Genomic DNA, 13,798 nt, shown 5'->3' on the forward strand with positions numbered 1-13,798 from the left:
CCTTAAGAGACATAGTTAAGATAACCTAACCCCTGGTGTCGACAGCGCTAGGTTGATGGAAGAATTCTTGTTGATGTAGCTACTGCCTCTTGGGGAGATGGATTAGCTACAGTGATGGGAGAACCCTTCCTGTCAGCGGAGTGAGTGTCTACACTGCAGCTGTTCTCCTGTAGCATTTTAAGTATAGACATGAGGCTTGTCTACAGTTGAAATGCTACAGTGGCGCAGCAGCAGCGCTTCATGGTAGACACAACCTACGCAGGTAAGATGGACTATCCTGTCGGCACAGGTAATCCACTTCCCTGAGAGGTGGTAGCTAAATTGATAGAAGAATTCTTCTGTTGACCTAGTGCTGTCTACATGGGGACTTAGTTCAGCTGAACAATGTCACTCAAGGGTGTGGCTTTTTCATGCCTGGCCCAGCTCCGTTGCTCAATCTAATTTTCTATTATAGATCAGCCCATGCACTTTGAAACTAATTGATCTGGAGCCACTTTAAATTTGGTCCTTGTAATAGTAGTCTCTGGAATCCGTAGATCCTGGCCTCTGCTATGTAACAGGATGTAATGTTTTATAATGATCCATCTCCTAGGACTGGGGACAAGAAAAAAGCATCAATCGAGTTTCAGTGTGTTGCACAACACACCTTAAGTGCTGTTCCAACACTCCACTTGCACCCCACTGTGGGCAGGGGCTCACAATGCTACTTAATGGGAGGAGGGGTCGAAAGTTGCCCCTCTCTCCAGCAAGTTGCTTTGTAACTCTCAGCTCTGGTAGGCAGCCCTGTAGTTCATTACGACGTGCTATGACAATTATTGTAGTGGGTGAATTCTGTGCTTCTAACTGAAATGTGATCGCTCTACCAGGGAGCGCAATACAGCCCTTTTCATCACACCCTGCTCTCTCATTTCCCACTTTCCCAAACACATTCACACTAGACAGACTTTTGTCCAACAATGCAAACTTCTAGTCCGTTAAATTCTCCAACCTGTGGCATTGTCCTACCCAAATGTTTCTCCTTTTAGCTTTTTAAGAATTTTCCATATTCCAGGTGCTCTGCTTTTCCACTAGCACTGGGAGCGGTGGCTGAATCCAGATGCAGCTTGCTAGGTTGAAGGTAAAAACATTAGGCTCCCTGTGAATATAACTCTCCCTGCGTGAATATTATTGAGACTGGACTTCTGGTTAAGGTTTGTGTAGGGGCTTGCTCTTATTGCAGTGATGAGGGGATAGGGATATTTGGTTTATATCCCTGTAATTACTGGTCCGTCTACATCTGTTCTAATTGTCCGGTACCCTAGCAACTTTCTTCCCTTGATACTATTAAAGATAAATACATTTTTTTCTGATTTAACAGGTACATAGCAAGGGTGACTGTATTCTTTCTTAGACCTATTTCTTCTGGTTAATGGAAAAGGGTGTAACTACTATAATTTTTATGAGTGTCTCATTTTTACTGTCCTATAACAGGATCCCTGTTACATTCTGCGGCATGAATGAATTAAACCTTTGTCTAAAGCATAAAAGATGCCTTGTTTTGTGGTCTCCTGCTCTGGCAGGTGCATCTGAAATGCCACTGCCTAAAGAATTAGGTGTCTTCCCTTATCCGTAATGTTGGGAATAAATCTAGTTAAAAAATGACTCGATTTGGGAAACTTCTCTTCTGAACACCAGGCTGACTGCAGTGAGCCAGTGCGTGTTCCAGGGCACGCTGACTCTAAAGCTTAAGTCAAAGCTTTGCCTGCCCTGTGTTGAGTCGCACTCTGATCTTTACCTGTTACGTCAGCAAGATCTGATCCATTGTCAGATCTCACAGGCTTCCCCGATTAGATGGGAGACAAAAACAGGGCTGAGACTGGAAAGAGCCTAGCAACCTTGGGCATGGAGACTCTATTGTCTTGCTGCAGGGCTGGAGGTTTGCATGTGACTGGGCTGATCTGCTGTCTATAGTGGGCAGGTATGTGACAGAGGATGGAGCTGATCCATGTCACTGAAAGGATAATGGGCTTTTCTTGCCACCGTGGGATGTTTAATGGGCCACCCAAACTGCACTGGCTTCCTGGCCTCATGGAACAGTCCATCACAGGAGGCCACCATGTAGCTTGGTTTGACATTAAGGTTGCTTTGCCGCTGGCGGCCACAGCTCTCAGCCACCTCCCTGGTCAGATAAGGTCCCACCCCACACCTAGCACACTAGCTGCACCTCATTCCCCATATGACTGCAGAGGTGGTGGGCTGGAGAAGAGAGGGGAGGACTTGGAATAGAGGGAGGGGATCAGACAGAGAGAGGAGCAGAGACAATGCAAAAGATGAGTATTTCCACAGTGCTGCTTATCTTTGAAGTGCTTCCTCCCAGTGCTCTGCAGGGGAGGTCAATGTCATTCTACCCATGGTGCAGGGGGGCTAGTGACTTGCCAAAGGCCACAGAGGGCATTAGTTTCACAGCTGGGATAAGAATTCAGGAGTTTCTAGCTCCAGGGCCCTGTGCTAACTGTTAAACTATGCATCCCTCAAAGATCATCGAATGCTGCTCTAATCACTAGGCCATACCGCTCTGCAGGCTCCCCTAGCACTATGAAATAAACCATTGCTTCCCAGTTCCCTGGGGCTTTCCTATATCAGCTGCCCTGCAAACTGAGGCAAGGTTTGAGCTCCGTCTTCAGTCCCAGCTGCAGGTGGAAATGCTAGCCCCCTGCTCCCCCATTAAATGCTGACTGCTGCAGATGCTGCTGAGCTCGCCCGGGATCCCTTGCTTCTTGGATGCAGGAGGGTGATGGTGCAGCAGGACACGCCCACAATGGCCTCGGGCAGATCCTCCTCCTCTATCCATTCATTCAGATCGGGGTTGTAGCCCTGCACACACTTCTGGTATTTCTTCCCACTCTCGTTCCAGCCTCCCGCTAGGCAGATGCGCCCGTCGAGGATGGTTACCCCAGCCGTGCTGACCCCACTGGGCACGGGAGCCACATAGCTCCACTGGCCTGTGTAGGGATTGTAGCATTCTACGGGGATCACGTCCACGCGCTCACCTCGGGGACCCAGCTGGCTGCCCCCCATGACGTATGCACGATCAGCCAAGGTGGCTGCGCAATGCCAGCCCCTGGGGGTACTGAGACCTGCCCGGTCTCTCCAGGTGTCTGTGCTGGGCTCGTAGCTGCACACAGTGCGTGAGTAGCTGTTGTTGATGTAGCCGCCGGTGACGAGGATCTCGCCATTAACGACTGTGCTGGCGTGGCAGCAGCGAGGGATCTCCATGCCGGCCTTGCTCTGCCAGCTGTTGGTGGAAGGGATGTAGCAGTCGATGGATGCCAGGACCCCCTCTGCGTTGCGCCCGCCGATGGCGTAGAGGAGACCGTTGTAGGCATTCAGACTGAAGTGAGTTCTCTTGTGCAGCATGCTGGCCAGGTGCAGCCAGGTGTTGAAACGAGCATCATACCTGCAGAGAGAAGGAAATGCTGTCACCTAGCTTCTGATCCCAGGCTGCGGAGGGCTATTCTAAACCTGTTCTAGGGACATACGATTTCTTCCTTCTGGCCCTGCTTGACAACGACAAGTTACTGACCAGGGACCGTGTCTCACAGGGAGTAGACTGAGACCAACAAACTCACATCAGGAAGTCCAACTTGAACGCAGAGCTCTGGGAGGCAAAATGCTATTTGTTAACTGCTAGTTTTCATTCGTAGCATCAGCCTTCTTTATCCTGAATCCTGGGTGCAAGCCCAACCCCAATGGTGTGTCTAGATTTTCAACAAAATACTACATTTGGTGTTGCCAGAGTTACATTTCTCCTCTGTTAATAATAATCCCTGCAAAGTCCTATGACATGTTTCATGAGAACTTTCCAAAAAAACAAACCCACTATTTAAACTGTGCAGCAAAGAAGAAAGAAAGGAAACGAAAGAAAGAAGACAAACAATAGAAATTATACGGAGGGTGAATTTAATATGTTTAAGCTAATTCTGCCAAACTAGGAATCAGCTAAAGAATGGAAACTGACAATTTATATATAGATTTGAGCAATCTTTATCCAGAATAGAAAGGATAACCTTTAAGAACCACAAAAAGGCAGAGAAATTACATGAAAGCTGCTCTTGCTTTCTGGATCTGTATCATTAACTGTATGACTAAATAATGGATGTTCTTATTTTTTATTTGTATTATGATAGAGCCTGGAGGCTTCAACTGAGATCAGGGCCCCAGTTATGCTAGGTGCTGTACAAACATAGTAAGCAATGTTCCCTGCATCTCAGAGCTTACAATCTAAAAAAGTAAGACGGACAAAGGATGGGAGGAGAAACCAAGACAATGTGACTCGGCCAAGTCACACAGCAGATCAAAGGCAGAGTTGGGGATAGATTCCAGGTCTTTTGTCTCCCTCTCCAGTGCCCCATTCTGCTGGTCTACACACAGCAATATTTCACTCTATCTGGTCTTGGAGCTATGTGTATGTAATTGCTATTGCTGATTTGGTTTAGCCTCTGTTTTCCTCCTGTCATTTCCCCTAATAAAAAATGCCCTAAAAAAAATGATGGAATATGCTGTTGCTTAATGCATGTAATCCTATCTGACCCTAACAGTGGGGCCCAGAGATTATAACAACCTACTATTCACGCACAGCAAAAGGAGTTCTCCTTTAGCTCATGTGATATAGGCCTGCATTTGAGATCTCAGGTTCACACCCCATTGATGATAATGTTGGGTATGTATGTAGCCACAGCCTTGTAAACTGAGTACTTATTTTTTTAAATACAGTCTCATGGGAACGTTCTTGCTTTGAGGAAATTCTTGTTACCTGCACAGACTGCTGACTGCATGCTTAGCCTGGTTCCTAGCATCGTTTTGATCTTCCCCTCCTGCCACATAGAGGAACCCATCCATCACAACGACACACTGGTTGAAACTTTTTGCTGGCATCTCTGCCAGCTTGGTCCAGTTTCCGTCTGGGTCCCTGTAGCTGATCTCTCTGCTAAGAGCTTTCTCGGTCCAAGCTGGACGGCCACCAATCGTGACTAGCACCCTCTGGCCTCCACGGATTTTGGTTCTTCTGGACTGAAGAGTATTTTGCTGGTAAGGGAGCAGATGGTAATTCATAGCCTCCACCAGCAACCTGTGGCACTCAGGATCTTGCATCATCCGTGATACTGGTTGCACATGGTTGACCAAATCGGGAGCTGATATGGTGCCAAATCTAATGTTACTCAGGAGGTTGGCAGCATATGTGACTCGCTTAGAGTCAAACTCGAGCCATTTCATGGCAATCTGGAAGGCGATGATCTCATTTGGGATCTGCAGGCCATCATCAATCAGTAGCTCGTTGAGCTGGTCAAAGGTGAGTTTCATGAACTGCTCCGTTTCCGAGAACTCCAGGAAGTTTTCCAGGATGAACTTTCGGGTGGCATCCTTGGTCTGCTTGAGGTTGTACGTCCCTGAGATGTTTGCGATGTACATGCAGTTGTCCACGTTTATCTCCTGTATGAGGAAGTCACTGCACATGTTGAGCAGAGCATACATCTGTAGGTGGCTGGCTGTTGAGATGGTGCTGCCAATGGTGTATAGGGAGAGGTTCAGCTTACCGGTGTAGGCATAAGTGATAATGGTGGTCAAGCCCAGAGGGGAGACATTGTTGAGCTCTACTCGTTGCAGGTTTGGATCTCTCTTCAGCTGGCTGTGGAAATACTCGCTGCATGAAGCCATGACTAGCTTATGGACCTCAAAGGACTTGGTTTTGGTGGCAATGGTGAGGTCACAGAGGAACCGCTCTTGGCGCATTTGACTCATCTGCTCCAGGAGGCTGCCTTCATAGTTGGGGTTCTTGATCTCTGTGGCAGTGCAGCGAAAGCCATTGGAGCCACTTTCATACAGACCGTTCAAGTGGTTGAGGTGATCAATATCCAGCAAAGCCTCCTCCATCATCACTGGGGCAGTGGTACCCTCGCCCTTATCCACTTTGCTCTTCTTGAGGTTTTTCTTCTTGGGTGCCATCTCAGTGGGGGTTGGGGTCAGATGATGATCTACAGAGACAGGAAATGTTAGAAGACGCTGTAGCAAGAGGTACGTACTGTAGATGTCTTGCTATGTAAAACATACTGCTAAGCAATGGCTCTAGTACAGGAATAGGCAAGGGGGGAGAGCTAGTCAGAAATGTTTTGTCAAAACAGTTTTCCATCGGGAAAATTCCATTTTGGTGAAACTGTGTTTTTCTCAAAATCATATAGATTTTTGACCGAATTTTGTAATAAAAAAGGGGGGAGGGGGCGGAATGAAAATGTCATTTAGACATTTCAAAATGACTTTTTTGTTTATTTACTTTATTTTCGTAAGAGAAATTTTACACATCTTTTAAAAGGGTAGAAATTTAAATGAAATGTTTAGATTGATGCAACACAAAAAGAATAGGGAATTTTGTTTCATGAAAAATTTCAAAATCTCGACATTTTTGAGGGGAAGATAAAATCCATTTTGCGACCAGCTCTAGTCAGGGCAGATGGGGCCTGATCCAAAGCCCTTTAAGTCCGTGGAAAGATGCCCTCCCATTGACTTCAGTGAGCTTTGGATTAGGGAGCAAAAGGGAAACTTCTCACCAGTTTTTGACCTATGTCTAGTGGATTGAGGCCTGGGGCTGGGAGTCAGAAGACCTGGACTCCATTCCTGACCCTGACACTGACTTCCTGACCTTAGGCAAGTCACTTAGGCCTACATCTTCAACTAATTTTGGGTGCCTCAGGTTTTGGGAACCTAACTTGAAACACCCATAGCTCCCAGCAGAGTTGTGGGTCCTCAGCACCTATGGACCCACAACTCTAGTTCCAAAGTGTCTCCATTTGAACACCCAAAATCAGTGGCCACTTTTGAAAACTGAGGCCTTAATTTCCCTGTGACTCCATGTCTCCCTCTACAAAATGGGGTAAAAATATTTTAAGTACATCACAAGGCTAGTGGGAAACGTAATGAATATTTCTAACCCACTGAATGCTTTGTATAGACGTTGTTACAGCAGAGAAATGCATCATCTCAGTGGCCCAGATCTTCGATGGTATTTAGACACCTAACTCCCATTGATTTCAGTGGGATTTAAGACCTAAATAGCTCTGAGGATTTGGGTCATTGTTACTGTTCTAAATTAAATGCTGGGATTGATTTTAAACAAACGCTGTGGACACCAAAGGAACATTTGGAAGCCACTTTCATTCTGCATTAATAGTAATGAATTGGCCATCTATAGTAGAAAAAAGTGGTGTTGGGGGAAGTAGGTTATAACAGGGAGTGGTTTTGATTAGTCTAAACTGCTACGACATATTTCTTTGACACAGTAATTTTTAGAATGTAAGCAAAAGCAGAACAAAAAAACCCAAACACCCTCTGAATTGTGCCCAGGCAATAGTTAACTTGCACACCAATTAGAGACACTGCGGTACCCTGGCTATTTCTGTCCAGTGCCTTTAGGTGAGCAGAGAGAGCCATGCGCTTAGATTACAAATGTGTTACACGCCAGAAATAGCTGTAGCTTCTGTGTCTCACATATCTCAGGGCTGTTTATTACACTTATACATCAGATCAGGTTTCTGGAGGGTTAAGCAATGGGGTTATATTTAGAACAGGGGAGGTGGGTGCTAAATACTGTTTCAGACAGTTAGAGATTCGACTCACATTTAGCACAAAAACAGAGGGCAAAGTTTGGCGAGAGCCTCTGCTGAGGATGATAACATGGAACTACGGCAGGGTATTATCGCTGTGCCCCCTGCAGCTGTCCTGTGCCAGCCAGTGGGTCCGGAGGAGGTAGATAGAGCTTTCTGACTGTCCTCATGCCTGACTGCACGTTCCCTGCAGAGGCCAGTCAGGAAGCAGGGGAAAGGTGCTGTGTGCCTAGTTCATGAATCCCTGGTGTGGTCATGGAGGGGAGGAGAGAGGGCTGCAGGGAAGGAGGCCTCTTTAAAGTGAACAGAGGGAAGTGCTTTGTGTGGTGCCTAAATCTAATCCAATCCGGGTTAAAAAGAGTTCAGCCATTTAAGTGATGCTGCAAAACCATCATCAGAAAAATGATGATAGTATGAGCTTCTGCCGCAGGCGTGTCCATGTGAATAGAGAATCCAGACGGCCTCGGCTACCTGTCTGCTTCTTGCAGTCTACATCCAAAGGGTGAAATCCTGGCCCCATGGATGTCAATGGCAGTTTTCCATTGACTTCATGGGATCAGGATTAATCCTTAAGGTGATTAGCATGTTCATTAACCTCTAAATGGTAAGAGTTTGATCCCAGCTGTCATTCTCATTTCATTTCGATACTGTCAAAATGGTTCAATAGGGTAAAAACATTTAGTTTCCATCTTGTTGTTTCAATTCATTTGACTTTTAATAAAATATTACTTTTAATATTATATTATTTCTATATATTCTATTTAATCATACATTATAGTTAATACATTGTGTTATATTGTAATGTGTCAAGTTTATCAAAATAAAACATTTTTACTTATGAAAACAAAATGTTTCGATGGTTCCAAACTGAAATTTCCCCAAATTTCTGCTCCACAGGAAGTGTTGAAATTTCCGCTTTTTGTCTTGATTCAGGACGAAAGCAAATTTAAAAATGTTGGAATTTCCCATGGAACAAAATTCTGTTTTCCAACCCACTTTACTCAGCTCCTAGCAGCATCAGTCCCTTTGCCCTATGGTACGGGGAGGGTATGCCTCTTTGCTGCATACAAAAAGGACACTTTCACTTCGGGTTAACTTGAATTTCCTGCCTTGTGTATTTTGGGTCTCAATTTCAGCATGACTGACACCCAGCTTGGAGTCTGTAGCTATTATGGGCTAGAAACACAGCTGGTGTAAAATGGTGTAATCCAGTGGACTAAATGTAGCTGTGCTGATTTACACCAGCTGAGGATCTGTCCCTATCATTTCAGCTGCTTTGTAGTAAAGGAGCTTTGTAAAGTGTTTCTGGTTTTAAGTGGGCTGTTCCGTAGTGGCTACATTCCAAGTGGCATCATGCAAGACATTCCTAAGCTGTGAGTTCTTAATAATAACAATATTAAAAAAAATCCTTCCTGGATATCTTGATCTCTGGGTCTGTCTTTCAGACTGTAAATTCTTTGGGGCAGGGACTGCCTTCATTTTTTACTTTTACACAGGGACAAGCACATTATCTGCACTAACAAAGCATCATAACCGCCCTCCCCAGCAAAGGCATTATTTATATTCCTGGCTGGCAGCCTTAGCAGAGGGCCACGGATTGAATTATCATCTCACCTCTATAAGTGATCAGCCCATGTCCGGGTGAAGGCACATTGGCAGGCCACAGTAGAGGAAGCTGATGCTCTTCTGTTCCATTTAGGGTCTTATGCCCATCTCTGTGGTATCTGAATAACTTCTGTGGACACTCAGCACAATCGCCATGTGTGCTATTCCTCCCCTGTGGGTAAACAGGACTGCAGTACACAAGGCTGTGAATCTGACCCCCTTCACCAATGCTGAATTCAATAACTAAAATAAATTCAGTTGATTTGGAACTTGAAGCTATAGATTAACCCTATGAAAGGCCTGGATCAACATTGCTGCAATGCATGACAGGATGGGAGCATTGCATGAAGAGGCCCATACTGGCCCTGGGCCTCCATGGCAAACCCACTGAGATGAGTGGCAGTAGCATGAGTGCACGTTTTCCTGACCCTCATTTTAAACTCTGACTCCCCAGGGAAGAGCTGATCTCGCTGGACTCCAAGGGCTAGATTTTCAAATTTTCAGCACCTACAACTGGGCCCAGATTTTCCAAAGAGCTCAGCATCCAACATGCTCTTTGGATAATCTAGGCCCTAAAGTCTTGTTGATTCCTTCTGTGGATAGAATGATTCAGTGATTATGCTCCTTTGGACTGACTGAGTAGCAAAATAAATACATGACTACACCCCAAACGTTGGTATATTAACTTGTATTTCATCCCTGGTGCAACTCCATTGACTTATTTGAGTTATATCCAGGGATGAATTTGGCCCTATTTACTTTTGATTTGTTTATATCAGAGGGCGAATGAGCTTTACCATCTGTACTAACTGACCACATTTCTGTCATTCTGTAATCTCATGTGCTGGGATATCGCTAACAAAATGTTTCATGGACATATCTGTTTTGGTGTCGAAGGGCTTCTTTACATGGGGAAGTTATTCTGGAATAAGGTAAGGTGTGAATTTAAAGCACTATAGCTATTCTGGAATAAGGTAGGGTGTGAATTTAAAGCACTATAGCTATTCCGGAATAAGAGGGTTCACCATGAGTTATTCTGGAATAGCTATCGCAGAACAGTTTTTCAAGAAAAGCTATGCTTGTCAATTTCCCCATGGAGACAAGCCCTTAGTCCCAGAGTCAAAAACTCTCATGACCTAAACCGTGTCTTTAGAGGATATTTCTGAGTTACATTAAACTTTACATATATAAAGTGAAGCTGGGATTTTCAAAGGACCCTGAAGAAGTTTGGGCCACAGTGCCTATTGAATTTCAGCAGGGTAGGGGCCCCTCTCTCCCTTCCTTACCTTTGAAAAATCCCAGTTTAAAAATATTGTTTATTGTTGTTCAAATGTCCAGCTGCAAAAGGGAAGAGTAACCTTTCCTAAATCAGATGAATTCAAAACAGGACAGCTTTGCTGTTTCTGATCAGAGTATTACTGAGATTATTTTAAAAGGAATATTTTTCATACAGACTAATCCCTGCCTACATGAAGCTCAAAAGGCCTGATTAGATTTAAAAGGGCACAGATAGAAAACGAAGAAGTAAGGATATATTTTTTTAAAATCAGTAATCCCTCCCCCCAGAATTTTGCCAACCTCATCTCTGCACCAATGTAACGAACTGACTAAGAGTGTTACCAGGTTAACAGCAAAGATTAACCTGTAGTTGATGAGTTGTACCCTTCCGCCCCCTTAGGTATTTTATGTTTGTATTGTTTTCTTTGGTGTCTGATCAAATCACCAGGGTCATTGTCAATTAGCATTAATACCACAGAGCCCTGCATTTCAAGGTGATATAGTAACACAAAACTATCTGATTTACAAAATAAACACACAACTTCCCTGGCAAACTATTTGGAAGCCAAAACTCCAAGTTTAATTTAAATGCCAATAAACTGTCTTTCCCCCGTTTTTTGAAAACCCCCAACAGGGACACATTCCCTGTGCCATTCTTTGCTTTTGCAAATTAAACATTTCAAGTAACACACACAAGAAAATCTCTCTGTAAATATTGAACTTAAAAGGGCAAGCATTGGCTTTCCGGATGCATTTAGATTGAAGCTTTCTCTGCTCCTTACCTTGGTGGTAAGACAGGTTAGTCCAATGGGGACTGTTGCCAGAGCAGAGGCTCTGTGTGCTGCAGGTTAAGAGAAATTGAGACCCTCAAACTTTCCAGATGGTACATCCTACCCGCCCCTCCTCCAACCCTGCTAGGCCAGCTGACTGTTCTTATCACATCAGCATTTACAGCAGCCTTCTGGTGGAGACGCAGGGACAGCTGTCCTTAGTGCAGGCCTGAGAGATCTGGAAAAGGCTAGAGTCAGGGAAAGGGGGAGCTCAGTTCCAGCCAAGTTCAGCATGACCGTGGTGGCTGCCAGATTCTAAAGGTAGCAATAAACAGCACCTGCTTCCAAAAACTTCAGATTGTTCTCTAATCTGCCACCTATAATGCTTGAAAGTGAGTGGCAGTGAATCTAAAGAGGACTGATCAAGGACAGAGGCCATTTGAGGACACGGAAAGGGGGAGAACGGACCATCAGTGGTGCACCTCTGATTTACACCAGCTGAGAATCTGGCCCAATAATCTCACAGACAGACTAGCAGGAACAGAATAAACAAATCACAGTTTGCATCAGTATGGTGAACATGAACTGTGACTTTGACAATCAACATTATTATTAATTATTACTGATCATAACAGCATCGAGGAGCCCCAGTCCAGTCATGAGCCAGGATCCCATTGTATGCCGTGCCCACACAAACCAAAGAGACAGCCCCTGAATCAGAGAGGTCACAATCTAATTACAATCGGCTTTTGGCAACTATTTAAAACTGTTTAAAACTATATTGCTTTTCATATGTGTTTACAACACCAGCCAAGTTTGGATGCTTGGATGTTCAAAACAAACTGGAAAAACAGGCTGAAATTTGTTTCCAAATTCAAACAAGAGATTTCATAGACCATTTTTACACTATTTTCTTAGCTCCAATAGCCCATGCAGTTCTCCTGGGGTGAAATTCAGCCCTGTGGTCAGGCACATAGACCCCGTGGCTTATGTACCACTAAAATCCTACTGAAGCCCTTTTTTGAGACTTCAGGTGGGACTTGTGCATAGAGTGACCAGATGTCCCTATTTTATAGGGACAGTCCCAATATTCAAGGCTTTTTCTTATATAGAAGCCTGTTCCTGCCCCTGGTTTTTCACACTTGGTCGCTCTATTTGTACATAGGCATCGTGCTGGCCCTTGGCACTAGACTGAATCTGACCCCTTTCAATGAATGAGGTGAATGATCAACAGAGAATTAGAGCCCATGGATTCTTCAAAACCATTTTCCAATTATCAGACCTTTCCTTAATCATTGGATGGTATCAAATATTGTCAGGGATATTCATACTAAGGGGTATTTATATTATTCCTCCAATTTCATTCTTTTTCTCACCATATTCCACAGGGTGTTACAATAACTCCCAGCTACAGCAGAGGGAACTATATTTACCTATTGAATGTTACATTGCCCAGTGTTTCTACCTCTGAGCAGAGATTTACCTCAATATATTCCTCTCACTGGATTATTACTGTTTCTTATATGGCAATCTAAATCTGGTGACAATCTAAGACAATGTGCTGGTGGATTTAGTTGCGGTAATGTATACAGGGCCCCCACATGGGGAAGGAAAAGGGTACACTTTACCAGGGTCCGGAGGCCCTGGGGGCCCGGCCCAGGCTGCAGTCCCCATGGGTATGTGTGTGGGAGGAGGCTCGTGTTACAAATTTGTACTGGGCCTGAAAAAATTATGCTTGGGCCCTGAATGTATATGAACCGGAACAAAGCAGCAGCAATAGGTGCTACTGCAGTTGTATGACCATGCTTGACCAGTAGTGAATTTTGAGGTGAAAGACTCGGATGGTTGAAGGCAGAAAGTAACAGCCTTCCCTTTCTGAACGCATGTTTGGTCTTGCTTTGTATGACTTGGAACATTATTTTGTTTTTAAATCCAGAGCAAGGTCATTTATAACGATCCTATTTCACTTTATTGTTTGCAATAAAATGGAAGCTTGAAAGTACAGCTTTTGACAGATTGTGTCCTTCTTTCTATTTTCCATTTTCCGAACTACTTTCTGCCCTTTGTTTTGAATGGAGTAATATGGTTAAAAGTAACATGGTTGTTTTAACAATTACATTGTACTCATTCTGGCAGAAGGCAGTTCAGGTACTAGTATCTGTTAAACTGCTGTGCAGTAGCTAATAGAGGAAGAGTAAAAGTCCCATAGAAATAGTAGCTTCTTTATCTACATTTGAGAAGCATGAATTAAATAAAAAAGGTAACGTCTAGAATGTTGAGGGCTTTCTCGGGCAGTCAGAATAATTTCAAGGGATCTGATGGGATCTGCCTTTTAATAAGATATCTGAAATTTGCATAGGCCAGTGCAGAGCACAGCAAAGAATTTACACTCTTCTGCAAAGTCTAAACCGTAGCAAAAGGGCCTGGAATTCTCTTGGAAATGACCTTAGCATCATGGTGAGCTTGTGAACTGTAAGAAGTCTTGAATATTGCCAGGGTGAATGCTGTTAA

General features: G+C 44.3%; 1 protein-coding gene across 1 annotated transcript; it reads right to left on the reverse strand.

Moving 5' to 3' along the window:
• Positions 1 to 64: 64 nt before the first annotated feature.
• On the reverse strand, positions 65 to 11,406 carry LOC137143743 (kelch-like protein 31). The gene is given in 4 exon segments (XM_067533707.1): positions 65 to 3,436; positions 4,793 to 6,011; positions 11,300 to 11,382; positions 11,384 to 11,406. Coding segments are annotated over 4 exon segments (2,058 nt in total). The 3' UTR covers positions 65 to 2,703.
• Between the last annotated feature and the right edge of the window lie 2,392 nt (positions 11,407 to 13,798).

This window comes from Emydura macquarii, unplaced genomic scaffold, assembly GCF_026122565.2.
Source record: "Emydura macquarii macquarii isolate MOO-44397 ecotype Brisbane River unplaced genomic scaffold, CSIRO-AGI_Emac_v2 contig_3348, whole genome shotgun sequence".
Taxonomy (NCBI): domain Eukaryota; kingdom Metazoa; phylum Chordata; order Testudines; family Chelidae; genus Emydura; species Emydura macquarii.